Below are 16,872 nucleotides of genomic sequence, written 5' to 3'. Positions count from 1 at the left end.
GACTAACCACATTTCATAGATTTTGGCTAATGGAAGTTTTAGGTTAACTGAAAATGAAACAGAAGCCATTTAGATTTTCTATCAAGTTAAATTAAATCCAGAAGGAACTCCCCCTAGGAAAGCATGAGATCGTCTTTATTTCCATGTGTACGTAAGGATTCAGTGAAAAAAGTTCTTGTCCTTCAGAAGCCTTACTGTGAAATTTGGTTGCTTTCACATAATGTTGCTCCTGTGGGCATTCATAAAAGACTGAGCTCCAGAACCCTCTTTTCTCACACAGAGACTCGTGGAAGCTTTCTTAGTGGGAGTTACTACGTACAGATATTTTACAAATCAAACACAAAGAAGTAACGCTCAAATATGGGACGAACATGGTGAACATTTATTTTGGCATCGATGTGCCGTAAATCTGTTGGTTAAGCACACAACGTGGAATTCACATCGGGCCTCACATCTCCTGAATTCGACACGAAAGTGTTTCTATTTAAGGAAAGAAGGTTCGGGGGCTAAAAGTTCTCAATGCCTAATTTTGAAACAAGCAGTTTATTGTGCGAATAAAATAATTGTGCTGTAGCAATCCGCAGGGCTCATGGCTGTGTAGGCCTACAGACTGTTCATTGGGATTGGTCGGGGACCATTCCAGGAATCCCCCCCCCTCCCCCTCCCCACCGTCAGCTTGGCCACCCCAGCCACGGGCTCTGGCTCCTAGCAGGTTTTAGGTTGAGTTGTTATGTAAAACATTCAAAAGCCCCCTCCCCCCCCCCACCTCTCCTTTGAGCTTTCTGGCAGCTCATCTCTGTGAAGCCCTGAAATCTCTCTTACAGTTTTAGGGTTGGATTTGAACTGGGCTGCTGAATAATGGAATTGTGCTGTCTAATGTTAATCCCCTGGCAGGTCAGTCTTGTTGAAAAGAGCGTATGATTCAGTGGTGTGATGTAGAGAGGAGCATAGAGCGTATGGAGTAATGAATGCAGAGAAAGGCCCGATTATGTCACAAATTTGGGAGATTGCCCAGCCAAACGTGGGCCAATAATGACACAATGCTGGTTGGGAATATCCATTAAAGCTCAACCCCTAATAATTTTCCAAGCCTTGAACCTTCTTTATAAATAGAAGCCAAAAGTCAGTGGAGTATAAGACATTTTCAGGAAAGACGGAGGTGTGAAATACTCTCATCTTTGCTCAAAACCCCAGTAATTGCTTTGAGAAGCACTCATAAAATAAGAAGTGAGTCAGCTCGAGAGTCTCATGTAGACTTACAGGGTTGGCAGGCGGTCGTTCTGAACGTCTCCACGAGTGGCGACAAAAGGGAATTCAGGCCCGAACAACGAGTTTCTGGTGGCCCCTCGGCCCAAGTGCAGGATTCCACTCCGTGATCACCGCTTCTCGGCCACGTCCGCGTCTCCTGGAAAAACTGGAGCCTCTTTCCCAGCGAAAGTCAAGTCCTGTTCTCGTTCACATCCTCCGAGGGTTTACTTTTGTTGCTATGCTACATAGGGTTGCGGTTCAGATATTACGAAGCATCAAAATGGGTGAGATCTTTTTATTGAAATCCTTCCTTGGAACGGCATTCCCCATAAGGACTTCCACGTAAAAGCCGTGTAATTTAAGTGACATTCTTGTGTCTCGGGCACGAAGTGGCCAGCCATTGTCGTGTGTGAGGGAAGGGCTCTCGTTTATGGGCGCTCTTTTGGGAGCCTTGCTTGATCCTCACTAAAATTGACACCATTATTTTTCAGCCATTTACTTGCAGGGGAAAATTAGCGTGAAGCACCGCTTCTGGGTAATTGTGCCGATAGTAAAACAGGCCCTCCTCAGAGAGCCGGCGGGTCTTGGCCATCGCGCCTCCGAGGACGCCGCAGTCCTGGATTCTGGCGGGGCCTCTGTCCCCAGGAAGCTGTGGCCTCGGACTCATCCTGAACCTTTGGTTTCAGCGGGGTTGGGTCCTTCTGGAGACTGTGCAGGGGGGGCGGTGGGGGGGGGGATCTGTTTCACGCCTCTCTCCAGCTTCTGGTGGCCTTCTGGTGGCCGTCAGCAGCTCTCCGCTTGTGACTTGTCATTCCGGCGTCTGCCTCTGCCTTCCGGTGGCCTTCCTCTCTGTGGCTCACAGGTGTCACCTGTCACTGGATTTCAGGCCTTGCCCTCGGAACTGGGTAGTGTCATCTCAAGATCCCTCAGTTAATTACAAGGACCTTGTTTCCAAGTAGGGTCAGAGTCACAGGCTCCAGGGGTTAGGACACGGACTCCTCTTTTTGGAGGGGTGGGGGTGGGGCATAGTTCAACCCACGACAGTGGTTATGAGGCATCAGTTGGGTTAACAGATGAAAACACCGAATTGGCATCCTGGGGCCAACAACAAATGCTGGTTTTCTCCCCTCAAACCGGGACTCTTTGGAGGGTTAGAGGGCATTTTGGGGGCATCTGGTGGCTCAGTCAGTTGAGTGTCTGACTTCAGCTCAGGCCGTGATCTCGCAGCCCATGAGTTCGAGCCCCGCATCCGGCTCTCTGCTGTCAGGGCAGAGCCTGCTTGGGAGTCTCTGTTCCCCCTCTCTCTGCACTTCCCTCTCTGTCTTTCAAAGTTAACTTTAAAAAAAGGGCATTTTTAATAGGTTTAATTAGACCCCATCAGACCTTCTGGTAAATAAACCGAATGCCGTGCTGGGACCAACAGGTGGGGCCCCTGCTGGGTTACACCTTTGGTTAACATGGTCGTCAGGGCTGTCCCAGGACTGATCAGGATGCAGAGGAAGATCGTGGTGTTTGAGAACCCCGGGTTCTTCAAGCTGGCCTCTGCCTTCACCTGTCAGCCCTCTTACAGTTGAGGAACATCAAATTGGGGAGTGGGGGGGGGGCGGTGAGGCATTTATTTGCCGAGAACTGAACCCTAGATCTGGGGTCTCCATCCGGTGTCCTCAAAGCCTAGGTTAATGCTCCAAGCACCACACATGGAGGTCTCTGTTTTTGGTGTCCTGTGGTGTGGACCAGCAGGGACCACTGCAGGACTCTGAAAAGGTACTGCTGTTATCCCCACCCCACGTTCAGCTCTGTTGCAAAATAACAGAGAGAGAGAGAGAGAGAGAGAGAGAGAGAGAGAGAGAGAGAGATGAAGGTATTAAATGGGTGAGTTGCTCGTCCTTCCTCAGACTCCCTTTGGCTTTGAGTTATGAACTTTTTCTCCCTTTGGGTGTCCCAGTTCTGCAATCCCAGAGACCGTAAGTTTTGAGCTTTTCACCTGGCATTGGGCATTTGGGGGGTAGAGGTTGGAAACAGTGAGTGCCTCTGGATTTGCTGATTACCCTCTATCTGACTTTCCAGAGATTTCTCCTCCCCTAGGACAAGAGCACTATAACCGCTAGATAGTGTCTCAGTAGACAGTTGGGAGCCAGTCAGCGGCCAAGCATCCCTCTGGCTGGGTGGAGGGTCACTGAGGCCACCTCACCAGCCCTGACTTGCTCAGCGGGAGACCAGAAGGCTGCTGTCGACTAGTCCGTGACATAAATCTGCTGTAACTGGGCTCTGGGCGTGATGGGACGGGGCCTGAAAGCCGAAGGAATCTGTCCCAGTGCTAACCTCCCCCCTCCGGTGTGTACTCGGGAGGAATGAAGAGTCTGTTATTCCAGGCACTGACTGATAAGCCTGGCTCTGAGGCTGACACCTGGCACTCTGAGCCTTTGGCGGCCCATCCCCAGTGGGAGAAGGAGAAATTGCGTAAATTGTTTACTGCTTGGGGCAGCCTCTGTCCTGGGAAGACAAAGCCTCCAGTGTGATCCCTGAGCAGAAGAAGGGCGACCGAGGCAGGTTCGAGTCCCTCAGGGGACCCTTACACTTGTCTGGGATGAACTGTGGAATCTCTCTCAGGTTGGGAACAAAGTAGCGTCTACGTAAATGAAATGGTGGCCTCGTTGATTAACTGGTTGGTGTTATTACCGAAACTGTCAAAATTAGGATCGTTCCTGCTCACTTGTTCCTGACAGAAGACCACACTCTGTCTGTGTTTTCTGCCACACCGTGGCTCCTAGACAAAAGCTTTTGTTTCTCTGTTTGATGAGGGGTGACCCTAGGTGGCATTAACCACACAAAACAGCGCACCCAGAGATTTTAGCGCCTTGAACGCCGGGCTGTCACTTTCTGAGTTGCCACGTGTGTGCGTTTCCCTGGCGTCCACCAGCCTCAGTCCCACAGAGCCCCGGGGGGTTCTGAACTTGAAGCATCTTGACCTAGACGCTTCCTGGCCAGGCCTCATTTGATTTTCCGTATTCATCTTGCCGCCAACCGATTCTTTCCTTTTCTTGCTCTGGGTTTAAGACGCAGTGTCTACCCTGACTTTGGTCCTGCGTGCCAGCTCTAGAGTTGTGAAATCTCGCCGGAGGGGGATAGAAAGCCCCCTGTTGACAGGGGGCTGGGGTGCCATGCTAGGTAATACGTCACAGCGAGCGCTGTACTTATAAGTAGGCTTGTTTCGTTAATGTAGAATCATGGAGCCCAGCAGGGTTGAGTAGGAAGCACAGTCCTTTTGCCGCATTTCCTTCTCTTCTTCCTGCCCATTGCCACTCAGCCCTCATGACGCTCCAGCCCTTGCTGGACGCACCTCGGCGGGGAATGACACGGTGGAGACGTTCACATTCGTTTCCAGCTTCGGTAGCTCTATGGCGTCAGAAGTCCAGGAGCCTCTGAGCCTCAGTTCCATTGTCTGTAAAGTGGGGGTGGAAACCTAGCCCCCCTGGAGGGGGATGAGGTAGTAGGGGGCAGTGCTTTATTTTTTTAATTTTTTTTATGTTTATTTACTTTGGGGGGGGGGGGAGAGCACAGCGCGAGTGGGGAGGGGCAGAGAGAAAGGAGAGAGAATCCCAGGCAGGCTCCCCACTGTCAACGCAGAGTTGAGTGGGGCTCGACTCCAGAAACTGTGAGATCATGACCTGAGCTGAGCTCAAGAGTCAGAAGCTTCACCGACCGAACCACCCAGGCGCCCTGGAGCAGTGCTTTTAAATAATTGGACCATAGGATTTGACTCTTAGTCGCTATCGTGAGGTGGTCCACACTCCTCTTGGATCTCTGGGCCGAGACAGGTGTATTCCGTGCAGCCCTGGTTGAAGGAGTGGTCCCTCCTCCCCTCTCCTTTCCTCCAGGGCGGAGATTTCAAAACTTCTTTTGAGCTACTGTTCAATGAGCTTTTGGTTACTACGGAGCAGATGTTTATACCGCTTCACAACCGGGATTTCAGGGGGCAAAAGCTGGTCGGCGGGCAGCTGCCTCACTCCCAACGAACCGGCCAGCAAATAAGTGCGTTCCTGCTGCACCACTACCGGGAAGAAGTTGCTCGTCCTAGGCACCGTGGGCGGTGATGTCAGTGTTTTCGCCATGCTCTTCGCAAGCCATCAGTTGCCCTCTGCCCCATAGTTGAGGAAGGAAGCCTTGTGGATTGCTTTCGGTTCTGGCAGGGGTCCCAGCTGAGGTGGCTGGGGAGAAGGTTAATATTTGATCTCCTGCCTCACCTTTGGCGTTGGGTCTATGGTGTGGGCAAAGAGGATGTGGAAGCGTTACAGACAAGTTACCGTCTTACAGAGTTTTGTGAGAAGAGGGATCTCTCGACGGTACCCGGAGGGAAGTGTAGGGCAGGGCAGGGCGTGGGGAGAAAGCTGCTGCTGTCCCAGCGTCAGCGAGGAGTCCCAGCCCGAAGACGTAAGTCCACAGATGCCAGTCACGGTGCCCAGTATGAGCTCGAACTGTGCCGCCAGTGTGTGCCGAATTAGAATAATGGAAAAAACAGCTTATCGAGTTACTTAACATTTGGAGTTTGTGGTTCTTGACACGGCAGGTTCTTTTCTTTTTTAATTTTAATTTTGAAAATTTATTTTGAGAGAGAAAGAGAGGGAGGGGCAGAGAGAGAGAATCCCAAGCAGGCTCCGTGCTGTCGGCGCAGATCCGGACGCAGGGCTCGATCTCCCGAACCGCCAGATCGTGACCTGAGCCGAAATCGAGAGTTGGACACTTGACCGACGGAGCCACCCAGGCGCCCCAACGCAGCAAGTTCTGAAGCAGGACCTCTTCAGGGTTTCTCTCCAAACTCCGTACGGCCTCCATTTCCAGTCACCTTTTTAAACCAGGAGACCCCCGTTGGGAAGTATTACAGTCAACTCTCATTAAAATGTAAATCTGGCAATATCAGATTTCTTCCTGTTTTAAATGCTGCCTCCACCAGAGTGCCTCTCTGGACTCCCCTTCCTTGAGAAGAGCCCACTGCTGTGTGTGCTGAGTTTGTGTTTGGTGTGCTTTCACAGTCAGGGGCGGGCAGGGCAGAAATGACCCCGTGTTGTAAGAAGAAGGGGCTCCCAACCTAGAGGGCAGGCTCCACGGGGACAGGCGGCTTCCAGAGCTCCTGTCGCATCTTTCCACCATTAGTGACATCAAACGCAGGTGGGAGGTGGGGAAGAGATGGCTGGGTGGGGGGGTATTGGTGTTGTGAGGGGGAAGATTTCCTGCTTCTCCTTCTGAGAAGAGAGAGGTTGAGGAGGCGAGAACCTCATGGGTTTGAGCAGAGCCCTCTAGATTGGTTAATCCTGTCTGGGAAAGCAGCCTGTGGCTGGCCTTCGGGGTGACCGTCAGTTGACGGTCACAGCACAGAAGATCACAGAGTGCCACAGTGAGGTGGTAGGTATCGATGGAGATTCCTGGATCTTGATAGAAACACTTTTTCTTTCTTTCTCGCAGAGCCTCCTCCTTCTAGGGTTCTCTCACACAAACTTCTATCCCAAAGAAGTATGCAAATCGATGGGCCACATTGTGCCCCGGACATAGTTCCCCTCAAAAAGAAAAAGTGGTATTTCGCTAGACAGGCATCGGATGGTATTCTGGAAGGATCATTGGGCAGTTGTGCTTTCTCTGAAAAAGGAAGTCCTTCCTCATTTTATTGGGTTCAGTCTACGCTCTGGACCGGGGCAGAAAAGTCAAGGATTTAGTCCTTTACATTTTACCTTCTGGCCAACAGAATGTATGACACTATCCCCGAACGTTTGGTAGGGAGGGTTGCAGGCTGCCTTGGGGCATCTCATCTGGCTCAGAAAGTGAGAAGCGGAACCTTCCATGAGCTCGGTGACCCTTTGGAAGCTTCTCTTTTGGTGATGCTTCCGGCAAGGAGTATCCAGAATCCCTTCTATTTTCAGTGTCTGAGTTTGCCTCTAAGAAGACCAGTGAGGTTTTATCATTTCGTGTACTTTGTACCAAAGGGAGGCATTTCTTGTTTGCTCAGATGGGCTGAAAGCTTTTACTTCTGTTTGAACCACCCCAGGAGCAAAATAAAACATCTAAGAGGTAAGTGTGGTAGAGTTTTCTTGACTTCCTCTAGAATTAAGGCCTTTTGAATGAGGAAAGTTGATGAAGCCTGCGAACGTTATTTTTGTAGACATCTTCTCGTGTCTGTACATATCGATTATTTCATTATTATCAGTGACCCGCATGCTCTTCTGTCTTGGATAGAGTGTAATTTACTTAATCATTTCCCCCCTGGGTGGAGACTTAGGCTGTTTTCCCGTTACAGAAGAGGCCACCGTGACAAGCTTTGCACACATCCATTTGTTGGCCACCCGGGTGACCATTTTTCTGGGACAGATTTCCAGAGGTAGACTAACCGGGCCCTCTTTGGTGTCGACAGAAATAGCTTCGACATAAAAAGCTTCACTGTGAGCGCGGCTGTATTTGGGGGACTCCCCAGTGATTTGATTTTTAGCTTCTTTGCAAACTGTTTGAGAGAAGATACTCTGATTTTGGGAGTTCAGCAAAAGTTATGTTTAATTCCGGGACTTTGAAAAAACATCTCCGTCATACTCTTCCCAGGGAGGAAACCCAGCTATGCAGACTCCGGCTGATAATCTTGGCATTCCTGAAAGATGTTGCAGCCCCCTGCCCCCCATGGCTCGTGGCGTGGTGCTGAGGCTCTGTGATGTGGCTCCCAGCGTGACCGCGCTCAGCTGTGTTTACCCCAGCGCCACTGGAGCGAGCCTGGGGAGACTGACGTCTGAGTTTTGCATCAGCATGAAAACCAAGCGCGAGATGGGGAGGGACCTTGCGCGGAGTCCTTTGTGTCAGGGCAGAGAAAAGCTGTCAGTAAACGGGACAAGATAAATACACTTAACTAATTGAGAAGGTAGGTTTTCCGTGACCCTAGAAATCGATCTTGTTCACTCTGTGATCACGTCACCTTTGCCGCTTCTCTCTTTTTTAAAAAAAATTGTGGCAAGGTGTGCATAACAACAAAATGGACCATTTTAGCCACTTTTGAAGGTACAGTCGAGTGGCATTAAATACAGTCACGTGGTTACACAACCATCGCCACCGTCTACTCCCCAGAATTTTTCATCATCCCAGAGCCACGTCTCCTTTTAACTAAAGAAAAGGCATTTTTGAATTTTTTTTAGTTTATTTATTTTGAGGGAGAGAGAGCAGGGGAGGGGCAGAGAGAGAGGGAGAGAGAGAGAATCCGAAGCAGGCGGTGCAGAGCCTGGTGCGGGACTCAAACTCACGAACCGCGAGGTAAGGACCTGAGTCGAAATCGAGAGTCGGACGCTTAACCGACTGAGCCGCCCAGGAAGGCCGCTTTTGAATCTAACTTTGACATAACTTTATGGTCACCTGAGCGTCTACCGTTCCGGTTTCACTCTGGAAGGCACAGAGCTCAGGGTAACATTTGGGGTGTAAATGACACACAGCCCTCCTCCTGTAATTCGCCCAAGAAGACCTAAATTGACACCCAGCTGGTAGAAGCCACTCAGCCCCCAGCCACATAATACCGTCTGTGACATAAATTAGGGAAGGTGCTTTGCCTCCACCTGCTTTGGTCTTCCCAGGCCGCCCAGCCTCGGCCAGAACTTCACTCCGCCGTCCACCTCATCGAGCAAGCACAAAGGAATTAGTGGTGTTTTGCTTCTAGCATTTCACGTGGTGCGGCCCCCAGAAGTCACCGAGGGACTTCGGCGCTGGAGGGGAGACACTCGGGCTTTCCCTGGACGAGCTTGGTCTGCAGACTTTGGTGTCTCTGTAGGAGAAATGCGTATGTTTTGGAGGAAGCTAGATCCCCACCCAGCCCAGTTCTGCGAGACTTCCAGAATCAGGCAAGAGGCAAATGAGGCTAAGCTAAGCTGAGGACAGAGAAAGAGCAACAAACTGGTGACCTCCTACAAACGTGCATTTTTTTTTTTCTTTTTTAAAAAGTTATTCTGGGTGCTCCGTCTCCCAGGCCACTCCTGTGTTCTGGAAGGTGACGGAAGAGCTACAGGTACTTGGACTGTTTCTAAAAGTGTGCTCCTTCCTTCCTGTTGCCTTGCCTCCAAACCTGGCCTTTTCCTCCTGATCAGTTTTAGTTCTGACCTCCCTTTGTGCTGATTTCGAGAGGCTGGAGAAAAGTTCGGGGACACAAAGCTCGGAACCCTACTAGATCTGTCCCGTCTGGGATGAGTGCATCAGGTAGAGTCTTGACAAGGCAATGCGCTCCTTCTGCTAATTGTAATTGGCACGAGGTCTTTAGCAGGCTAATGGGCGCCTCAGACTTCAGAGGGCTTTGATCACCTCATGCCAACTGGTATAGTGTGTTTTTATGCAACAAAAGCGACCACTGCCTACTCGTCAGAGAATAAGCGAGGCTGAGCTTTAGGAAAAGCATTCTCTGGTGTTTTCACTTGTCCTCCAAGTTGTAGAACGTTCTTTCCCCATCCAGACCCCTTGGAGTGGCTCAGAAACTGCCATTTTAGACGAAGGGTAGCTACGTTTTGATTTCAATTTTAAGACGGAGCAGGCAAGGTTCTCCACACCCTGCGAGTGAGTGGGTGCCCCAGAGCAGGAGACGTGCTATTTCCAGATCAATACGGGGCACTCCGTGTGATTTGAGCCTCTTGGCATTTTGCTGCTGAGAGAGCAGCTTCGAAACGGTTCTTTGTGGCAAGCGCGGCTGCACTTTTGGGGAGAAATGCTCAGGAGACCAATGTGTGCTGGGAAACCAGCAGCTCTGGGCTTGATTAATTTATAGGTGTAATTTAAGAACCTGGTCTCCTTCTGATCCCCGGGATGCGTATTTACTGAGCCTGTAGACATGCTCGCTGGACATTTTTTATGGCCTTTGCTATGTCAGAGCAAAAGTTGTAGATCTCTTACGAGCCAACATATTATTATGTCCAGAGGAGGGACTGGCATGTTATAAAGTTTCAGTGGTCAATTAACAAAGATTTATTCTTTGTCACTCAGGTATTTTTCTCTCTTTCGCCGTAATTACCTCGTGGAGCGAAGCAGGCTGTTTTTCCGCCCGCTCTTTCTGGTTGTGGCTCCGAGCTTTGGAGCAGGACTTGAGAAGGTCAGTCTCGAAGTGGAGACTCCTAGCCGCTGGGCCTTCTGCTTTGGGAAAGTGGACTCACTCGGAGCTCTTGACACGGGGGGGAGCGAAAACGCGGAGGAGAGAATGTGTTTTTTAAAGTGCATCAGCCTGTGTTTACTATGCACTGATTTGATGGGACCTCGTTCCAGTAGTGCAGCCAGCTACCTTCTCGGCACCCTGTGGGGTGCTTTCCATCCTGTCTCAAGTCGGAATTCACGCAGGGGCCTTAGAGTTGCTCTTTTGAAGGTTCTCGACCCCGTTCCAGGTCCGGGCACCGTCTTTGTGCAACCTGCTCAACTCAGAATGGATATTTTTTTAAAAACCTCCCTAAGGGCACAGGGGTGAGCTGCTCATCAGCTTCTCTGTTTTCTGTATATTTATTTCACTGCCCCTGCAAAGAGAGGAAAAAAAAGAATCTGTTTTATATAAGATCAGAGAGTTAAACATGCTGTAAGAGAACCTTGCCCAAAACTGTAAATCCTTCCTGGTGGAGAAGCTGTGATTTTTGTTATCATGTAGAAGAACAAGAGATGGGCCAGGGGCGCCTGGGTGGCTCAGGGGATTGAGCGTCTGACTTCGGCCCAGGTTGTGATCTCACGGTTCGTGGGTTCGAGCCCCGTGTCGGGCTCTGTGCTGACAGCTCGGAGCCTGGAGCCCGCTTCGGATTCTGTGTCTCTCCCTCTCTCTTTTCCCCTCCCCTGCTCGTGCACCGTCTGTCTTCCTCAAAAATAAGTAAACATTACAAAATATAATAAAACAGATGGGCCAGCTCTGAGTTTTATTCTCTAATCCAGAGATAATTCATTGACTTATTTATTATTATTATTTTTTTACATTGGCTTGCTGTGCAAAGCTCTGGGAACCTGAGGAGTTTGCTCTGCCCAGGGCCTGCTGAGGTTGGGGGAGAGCACACTGGCTGTGGAGGGTCCTTATGCCACCATCACTGTCCTGTTCCTGTGGTATTTCCCAGGTGCCCACTGGGGCCTGGCCACGGAGGTCTCGCCTCTGCGGGAGCCACTGGCCGTGTCCCGCTCTCACCCCAGGGTGAGAACTCCTGTTCTAATTTCTGTCCTCCCCCCTACTGCTGACCACCGCTCGGACGGGTCTGACAGACACCAGGGAAGAGTGATGGCTGCAGGATCTGAGATGAGCCGTACTGTGCTTTGCAGATGCTGGCATCCGGGGACCTTTTCCAAGATGTTTGGGGCCTGCTCTCTGACTTGTTTAAGGGCAGAGAATAAGGTTGCAAAGGAAATCAAAGCCTGATGTGGAGAAACGAAACATGAGGCCTACTGACTTTTTAAAAACATTTTAAATAACATTCTCTAAGGTTTCATTTTATACCGAAGGCAGCTGTAATAAGTTTTGGAAGACGGTGTAAGGTTTCGATTACAGAGCGATCCCGCTTGCCGGTTTTTGTACCCAAAGTGAGAAAGGGCGGAGGGAGCCGGCGCGGGGGGTGGGGGGGGGGGGGGGTGGGGTGGGGGGGGGGGTGGGAGGGGTGGTTAAGGGGTTATTTTGTATAAGGTGAGAAAATTCGAGAGGATAAATTCGAGACTGCAAGCCGGCAACTTTGGCGTGTTGTAATTTGCAAATGCAATAACATTAAGGCATTGCAGAGGCTTTTTTTTTTTTTTGGTGAAAATAGTCAAGATAGCAATGGAATAACTTAATAACTGGAACGCAGCGGCACGTCGACCGCAAGTAAAACAAGGCTGCAGGTCTGTAGCGGGCCCTGCCAGTGTTGCCCCAGTGACTACATTCCCTGCTGAAGGCTGGCGCAGGCCAGAGATGCCGGGCGGTCTGAAAGCAACCATTGTTCACAGGACATCATTATTTGGTATTACGTGCACAATGTTTGCTTGTGAAACGATTTATTAGAAACAAGTATGTTTAAGACGGAGAACTCGGTTTGAAATTCAGCTGATCTGGCTCATGACATTTAAGATTTTACAGTACCTTTGTTTCCGAGAATAAATATTTCGGTCCACTGTAAATATTTATCTTGAAAACACACAAGCACATGTACACAAAACTGGAACGCCGAGCCAGAGCATGAATTGATACCTAAAAGTCACTTCTCTCTGGGAACGAGGAAACCTCCTCAACATTCGGTATGTAGAAAAGGAGCGTATTTCGTGAGCTTGGCTGGCAGCATCCGGCCCGGAGGACAGATCCCCTCCCGCTGCGTCTCTTGGGAGGAGGCCTGGCGAGGACAGTGCACGTGTGGACTTCACTCTGTTCTTCTCACGTGGATGGGGCTAGCCGGGATTTAAACCAGACCTGTCCCTGCCAGCTGCAAGCTGGGTCCCCGTGGCATCCAGCTGGCCGCCAGACCTGACCGGGAGGCTTGCTGTGGCCCATTCCTGGGATGACATATCAGCCGAAGAGGGAGGGTTTCTGGTGATTGAAGGGATCCCAGCTTTGAGATTTTCTGCCCACAAAACTAGGACTTCTGGGTTCTTTGCGTAGCCTACAGGGTAATGTCAGGCAAATGAATGACTTCTTTGGAGGCTCTGCAATCCTTATCTTTTTAATGTGAAAACGTAGGTGTCTGTGAAGTGATGCGAGACTCTGGAATGAAATGTGCTAAGAGTAACCCACTAGCATTTTTTCTTTCTCTATTCTTTTTCTTTTCCTTACGTTTTTAAAGACCAACAGGCTTGTGCAGTAAAATCAATTTGCACATGGTCTGGCTCGTGTCCAACAAATTCCACTAAATGATATTTTCATCTGAAAGGCCCAAATATAGAAGCACTTAGATATCTATCCTTCTAACTTGCTATTTCCAGCCCAGTGCACAGGGATACCCAGGTGCAGGGTGGAGGCATCCTTGGTGTGGCGGGTCGGCTGGGATCTCCTTATTTCCCTTGGCCATTTTTTAAGCTGGGGTTCAACACGGTGGTATCTGCGGTGTGGACAGAGATAAGGAGGCTGACTCACACGTGCACGTACACGTGGTGAGGTGTACGGGGTAATATGTTTGTGGGTCGACAGATGGGGGATTGGGTACGTGTGGCTCTTGCCCAAACTGCCGCGTAGGAGGATTCCAGCCACTTTGTGATCCTAGGGCCTTTGTGGACAGGATCACACAGCAGGCTGGTCTGTTACTACCAGATTCTTGGGGACTCTTGTGTACAACGTCTCACGAACCTTGACACGGTTGCCTCTGTGGGACTTGCGCACGGACCACCTCTAAGCCGGAGAGGAACTTTGCCAGGTGTAAGACGAGGGATGTCTTTTGTTGAGAACTCTCTTCCTAGAGAGAGAGGCAAGGCACGTGAGGGTGGCAAGCATACCCTCGATGGGGCTTTCTCGAACGTGGCCTAGCACATCACCAGGATTGGGGAACTGATGTCTGTCTGTTTCTTTGGGTGCCGCGTCTGAATAAAGGATGTCTATTTATGGGGTGTTTCGGCAGCTCAGTCGGTTACACGTCCGACTTCGGCTCACGTCGTGATCTCGCGTTCCATCCGTGAGTTTTGAGCCCCGCATCGGGCTCTGTGCTGACAGCTCGGAGCCTGGAGCTCGCTTCGGATTCTGTCTCTCTCTTTCTCTCTCTCTCTCTCTCTCTCTCTCTCTCTCTGCCCCTCCCCCACGTATGGGTGAATAAAGAGTAAAATGGAGTAAATCCGTTGAAAAGAGATGAATCTGGTTGTTCATTCAGGAGTTCATGACTTGGAGCTTGAGCGTTCAGTTTTTCTTTTCAAAACAAGAAATTGGGGCACCTGGGTGGCGCAGTCGGTTAAGCGTCCGACTTCAGCCAGGTCACGATCTCGCGGTCTGTGAGTTCGAGCCCCGCGTCAGGCTCTGGGCTGATGGCTTGGAGCCTGGAGCCTGTTTCCGATTCTGTGTCTCCCTCTCTCTCTCTGCCCCTCCCCCGTTCATGCTCTGTCTCTCTCTGTCCCAAAAATAAACGTTGAAAAAAAAAAATTAAAAAAAAAAAAACAACAACAAGAAATGAAGTCTTCTCAGAGCATCTTAGAGACGTTTCAGAAGCTACCGTGTCTGGGAGCCATTTGGGTGTCCAGGGCGCCTCTGTCTTGTCCCTTGCCTGCGACGTGAAGCTTATGGTCAGCGTGAGTCTCCGATATGATCCCAAGCGGGACCCGCGAAGGGGCCCCCGTTCCCCTGCCGTTGTCTTTCGATTGTCAGAACCTTCTCCCTTGTTGGGTAGGTGGCCACGGACAACCAATAACTTGAGATACATGCAGTTCTTCTCTCTGTTTTCTAAATAAGTATTCTTTTTACAAGGGTCGTGCTCCAGCAGGCTCCTTTGAAGTCGTTTTTGTTATGCATTGGGCCGCGGTGTTATTTCAAAGGAGTCAGCCAGCAGACTTGAGGCCTTTTTGGCTTGTGTTCACGAGCAGCCTTCTGGACAACACAACTCATTTATCCGTCTTCCCCCACCTCCCCCTGCCCCGTCCCCGCTCCCCCTTCCCTCCCTCTCTCCCTCAGAGCGATCACCACACCGGCCCATCCTCCAGGCTGGACTGCCTGCCAATGCCTCCACCGTGGTCGGAGGCGACGTGGAGTTTGTCTGCAAAGTTTACAGCGATGCCCAGCCCCACATTCAGTGGATCAAACACGTGGAAAAGAACGGCAGCAAATACGGACCCGACGGGCTACCCTACCTCAAGGTTCTGAAGGTGAGGACTTTCTGAATCTGAAGGGACTCCACTCCTGGGGTCTCCGTCGTGGACTCGGGGACCGGTTCTTTGATTTCCTGTTGGTGTCAGAAAATGATGCTCTTATTGGACCGGCCAGGAGAGAGTGTGTTTCGGGAATGAGCAGATTATTAGACTTGCTAGTAAAATTGCAGAAGAGACCCCACGGGGTGCTGGCAGGGCTATTCTAGTTGGAGTCAGAATAATTCATCTATTTATCAGCCCTGAGATCTCAGACGAGACATTTAGGCTCGGCCGCACATCCATAAAAGCGGGGATTGTGCTGCTAGGTCCCCGACAGGGTGGTTGTGCAGGGTCTACGCCATGGCGTGCACGGAACGAGCTTTGTAACCTCTAGGCATTGTACCAATGTGCATCGTTAACGCCGATGTTGTTCTCTCTTAGCACGACGTTAGGGTCCGGTGGTAGTAGCCATCTTTTAGAAACCATTTACATTTTGCTTTAAAAAGAAAACTCCTTCCCCTTTGAAATCCATCCAAATGTGGTTTAGACACTAACCTTCAGAAAGTGGTTTTGCATTAGTGAGGTGCTGAACAAGGAAACTTTCTCCTTGTATTTCGTAATTTGGTTCCTTGCAAGTCCCCGTGTTAATGGCATCAGCCTCTTTATTTTTTAGATCTGTCTTACTCTGCAGGATGGTGATAGCCAGCGGCAGCTAAGTCTGTACACCCTCTTCTCAGCCACTGCCTCCCGTGTCTCCCGCATTTGGGTGCCCATAAGAGAACGTCCTTAAAAAGAACAGTCTTCCAGTAGAACCATAGGTAGCTCCACTGAGACCTCCCAACCAGTGAGAATACCAGTGCTCAAAAGAGCTAGAAAACGACCAACCCGGAACTACCAGTCCATTCTGCTGGGTATCCATCACACCCTTCCATCCCTCTCCACGGGGTCACTTCCATTTGTCCACCCGTTGGCTTACTTTGACCTTTCTGAACCCACAACCCGTCGAGGCAGCTGTTTAGACCTAACGGAGGCTGTTTTCTTGTGGTGCATTGGTGGTGGGACCCTAGACGGTACAAAGTTCCTCCTGGTTGGCCGTTATATTGTTCTCCTGTGTCTGTTCCAGCACTCGGGGATAAATAGTTCCAATGCAGAAGTACTTGCTCTGTTCAATGTGACGGAGGCGGATGCTGGGGAGTATATATGTAAGGTCTCCAATTATATAGGGCAGGCCAACCAGTCTGCCTGGCTCACTGTCCTGCCCAAACAGCAAGGTAACAACGTTCTGTGTTTTTTTGTTTTTTTTTTTGTTTTTTGTTTTTTTTTGTTTTTTTGTTTTGTTTTTTAAAGAAGGCTGGATATAGAAGCTGAAAAGACTTGGTGCTTTGAGAGACTGCAGGCAGCTTATAGGATACTCTGTGGCCTTGGTATATTCATAATAATCTTTCTCTGGTGATGCAGCTGGTATGATGCCAGTAGCCATGGAAAAATGCCCACAATGTTCAAAATGTTGCTCTAATTTCTTCCCAAGATTGCCTTCCACCCCCCACCCCCCCACCCAGTTTTTAAGTCGTTCCTTCTGGTTAACCTTGTCCGGGCTGCACATTCCCCATCGCTGTACATCTTCTGCATTTTAAATACACACCGGCATGCCTGGTTGAATTTGTGACGTTTGCATATCAGCCGAATTCCTACCTTCTCCTGCCGCAGATTTGTAGAGAAATATCGGCACTGTGTGATTTTTTTCCAGCAGAATATTACTTCTTGGTGGCGTGACTGGTGCTCGTGAGATACTGCCCTTGATCTCGCCGTCCCATCGTCGAGCATAGTCCATTTTAATCGGTGCACTGCTGGACCCTGTCAAAGGCAACAACAGGTTGCCTTCCT

General features: G+C 50.1%; 1 protein-coding gene across 10 annotated transcripts in view; it reads left to right on the top strand.

Moving 5' to 3' along the window:
* The window catches only part of FGFR2 (fibroblast growth factor receptor 2), a 107,942-nt gene that overhangs the window by 53,465 nt on the left and 37,605 nt on the right, over nucleotides 1-16,872 (top strand). For 5 of the 10 annotated variants that reach the window (XM_053207797.1, XM_053207795.1, XM_027063260.2 and 2 more), the window contains 2 exons: nucleotides 14,816-15,006; nucleotides 16,112-16,259. In XM_053207797.1, coding sequence (XP_053063772.1) covers nucleotides 14,816-15,006; nucleotides 16,112-16,259 — 339 coding nt within the window. The remainder of the gene's footprint in view (nucleotides 1-14,815; nucleotides 15,007-16,111; nucleotides 16,260-16,872) is intronic. The other 5 variants (XM_027063267.2, XM_053207798.1, XM_053207796.1 and 2 more) reach the window with 1 other exon arrangement.

The sequence above is a fragment of the Acinonyx jubatus genome, chromosome D2 (assembly GCF_027475565.1).
Source record: "Acinonyx jubatus isolate Ajub_Pintada_27869175 chromosome D2, VMU_Ajub_asm_v1.0, whole genome shotgun sequence".
Classification (NCBI taxonomy): domain Eukaryota; kingdom Metazoa; phylum Chordata; class Mammalia; order Carnivora; family Felidae; genus Acinonyx; species Acinonyx jubatus.
This window is presented reverse-complemented; position numbering and strand designations above follow the sequence as displayed.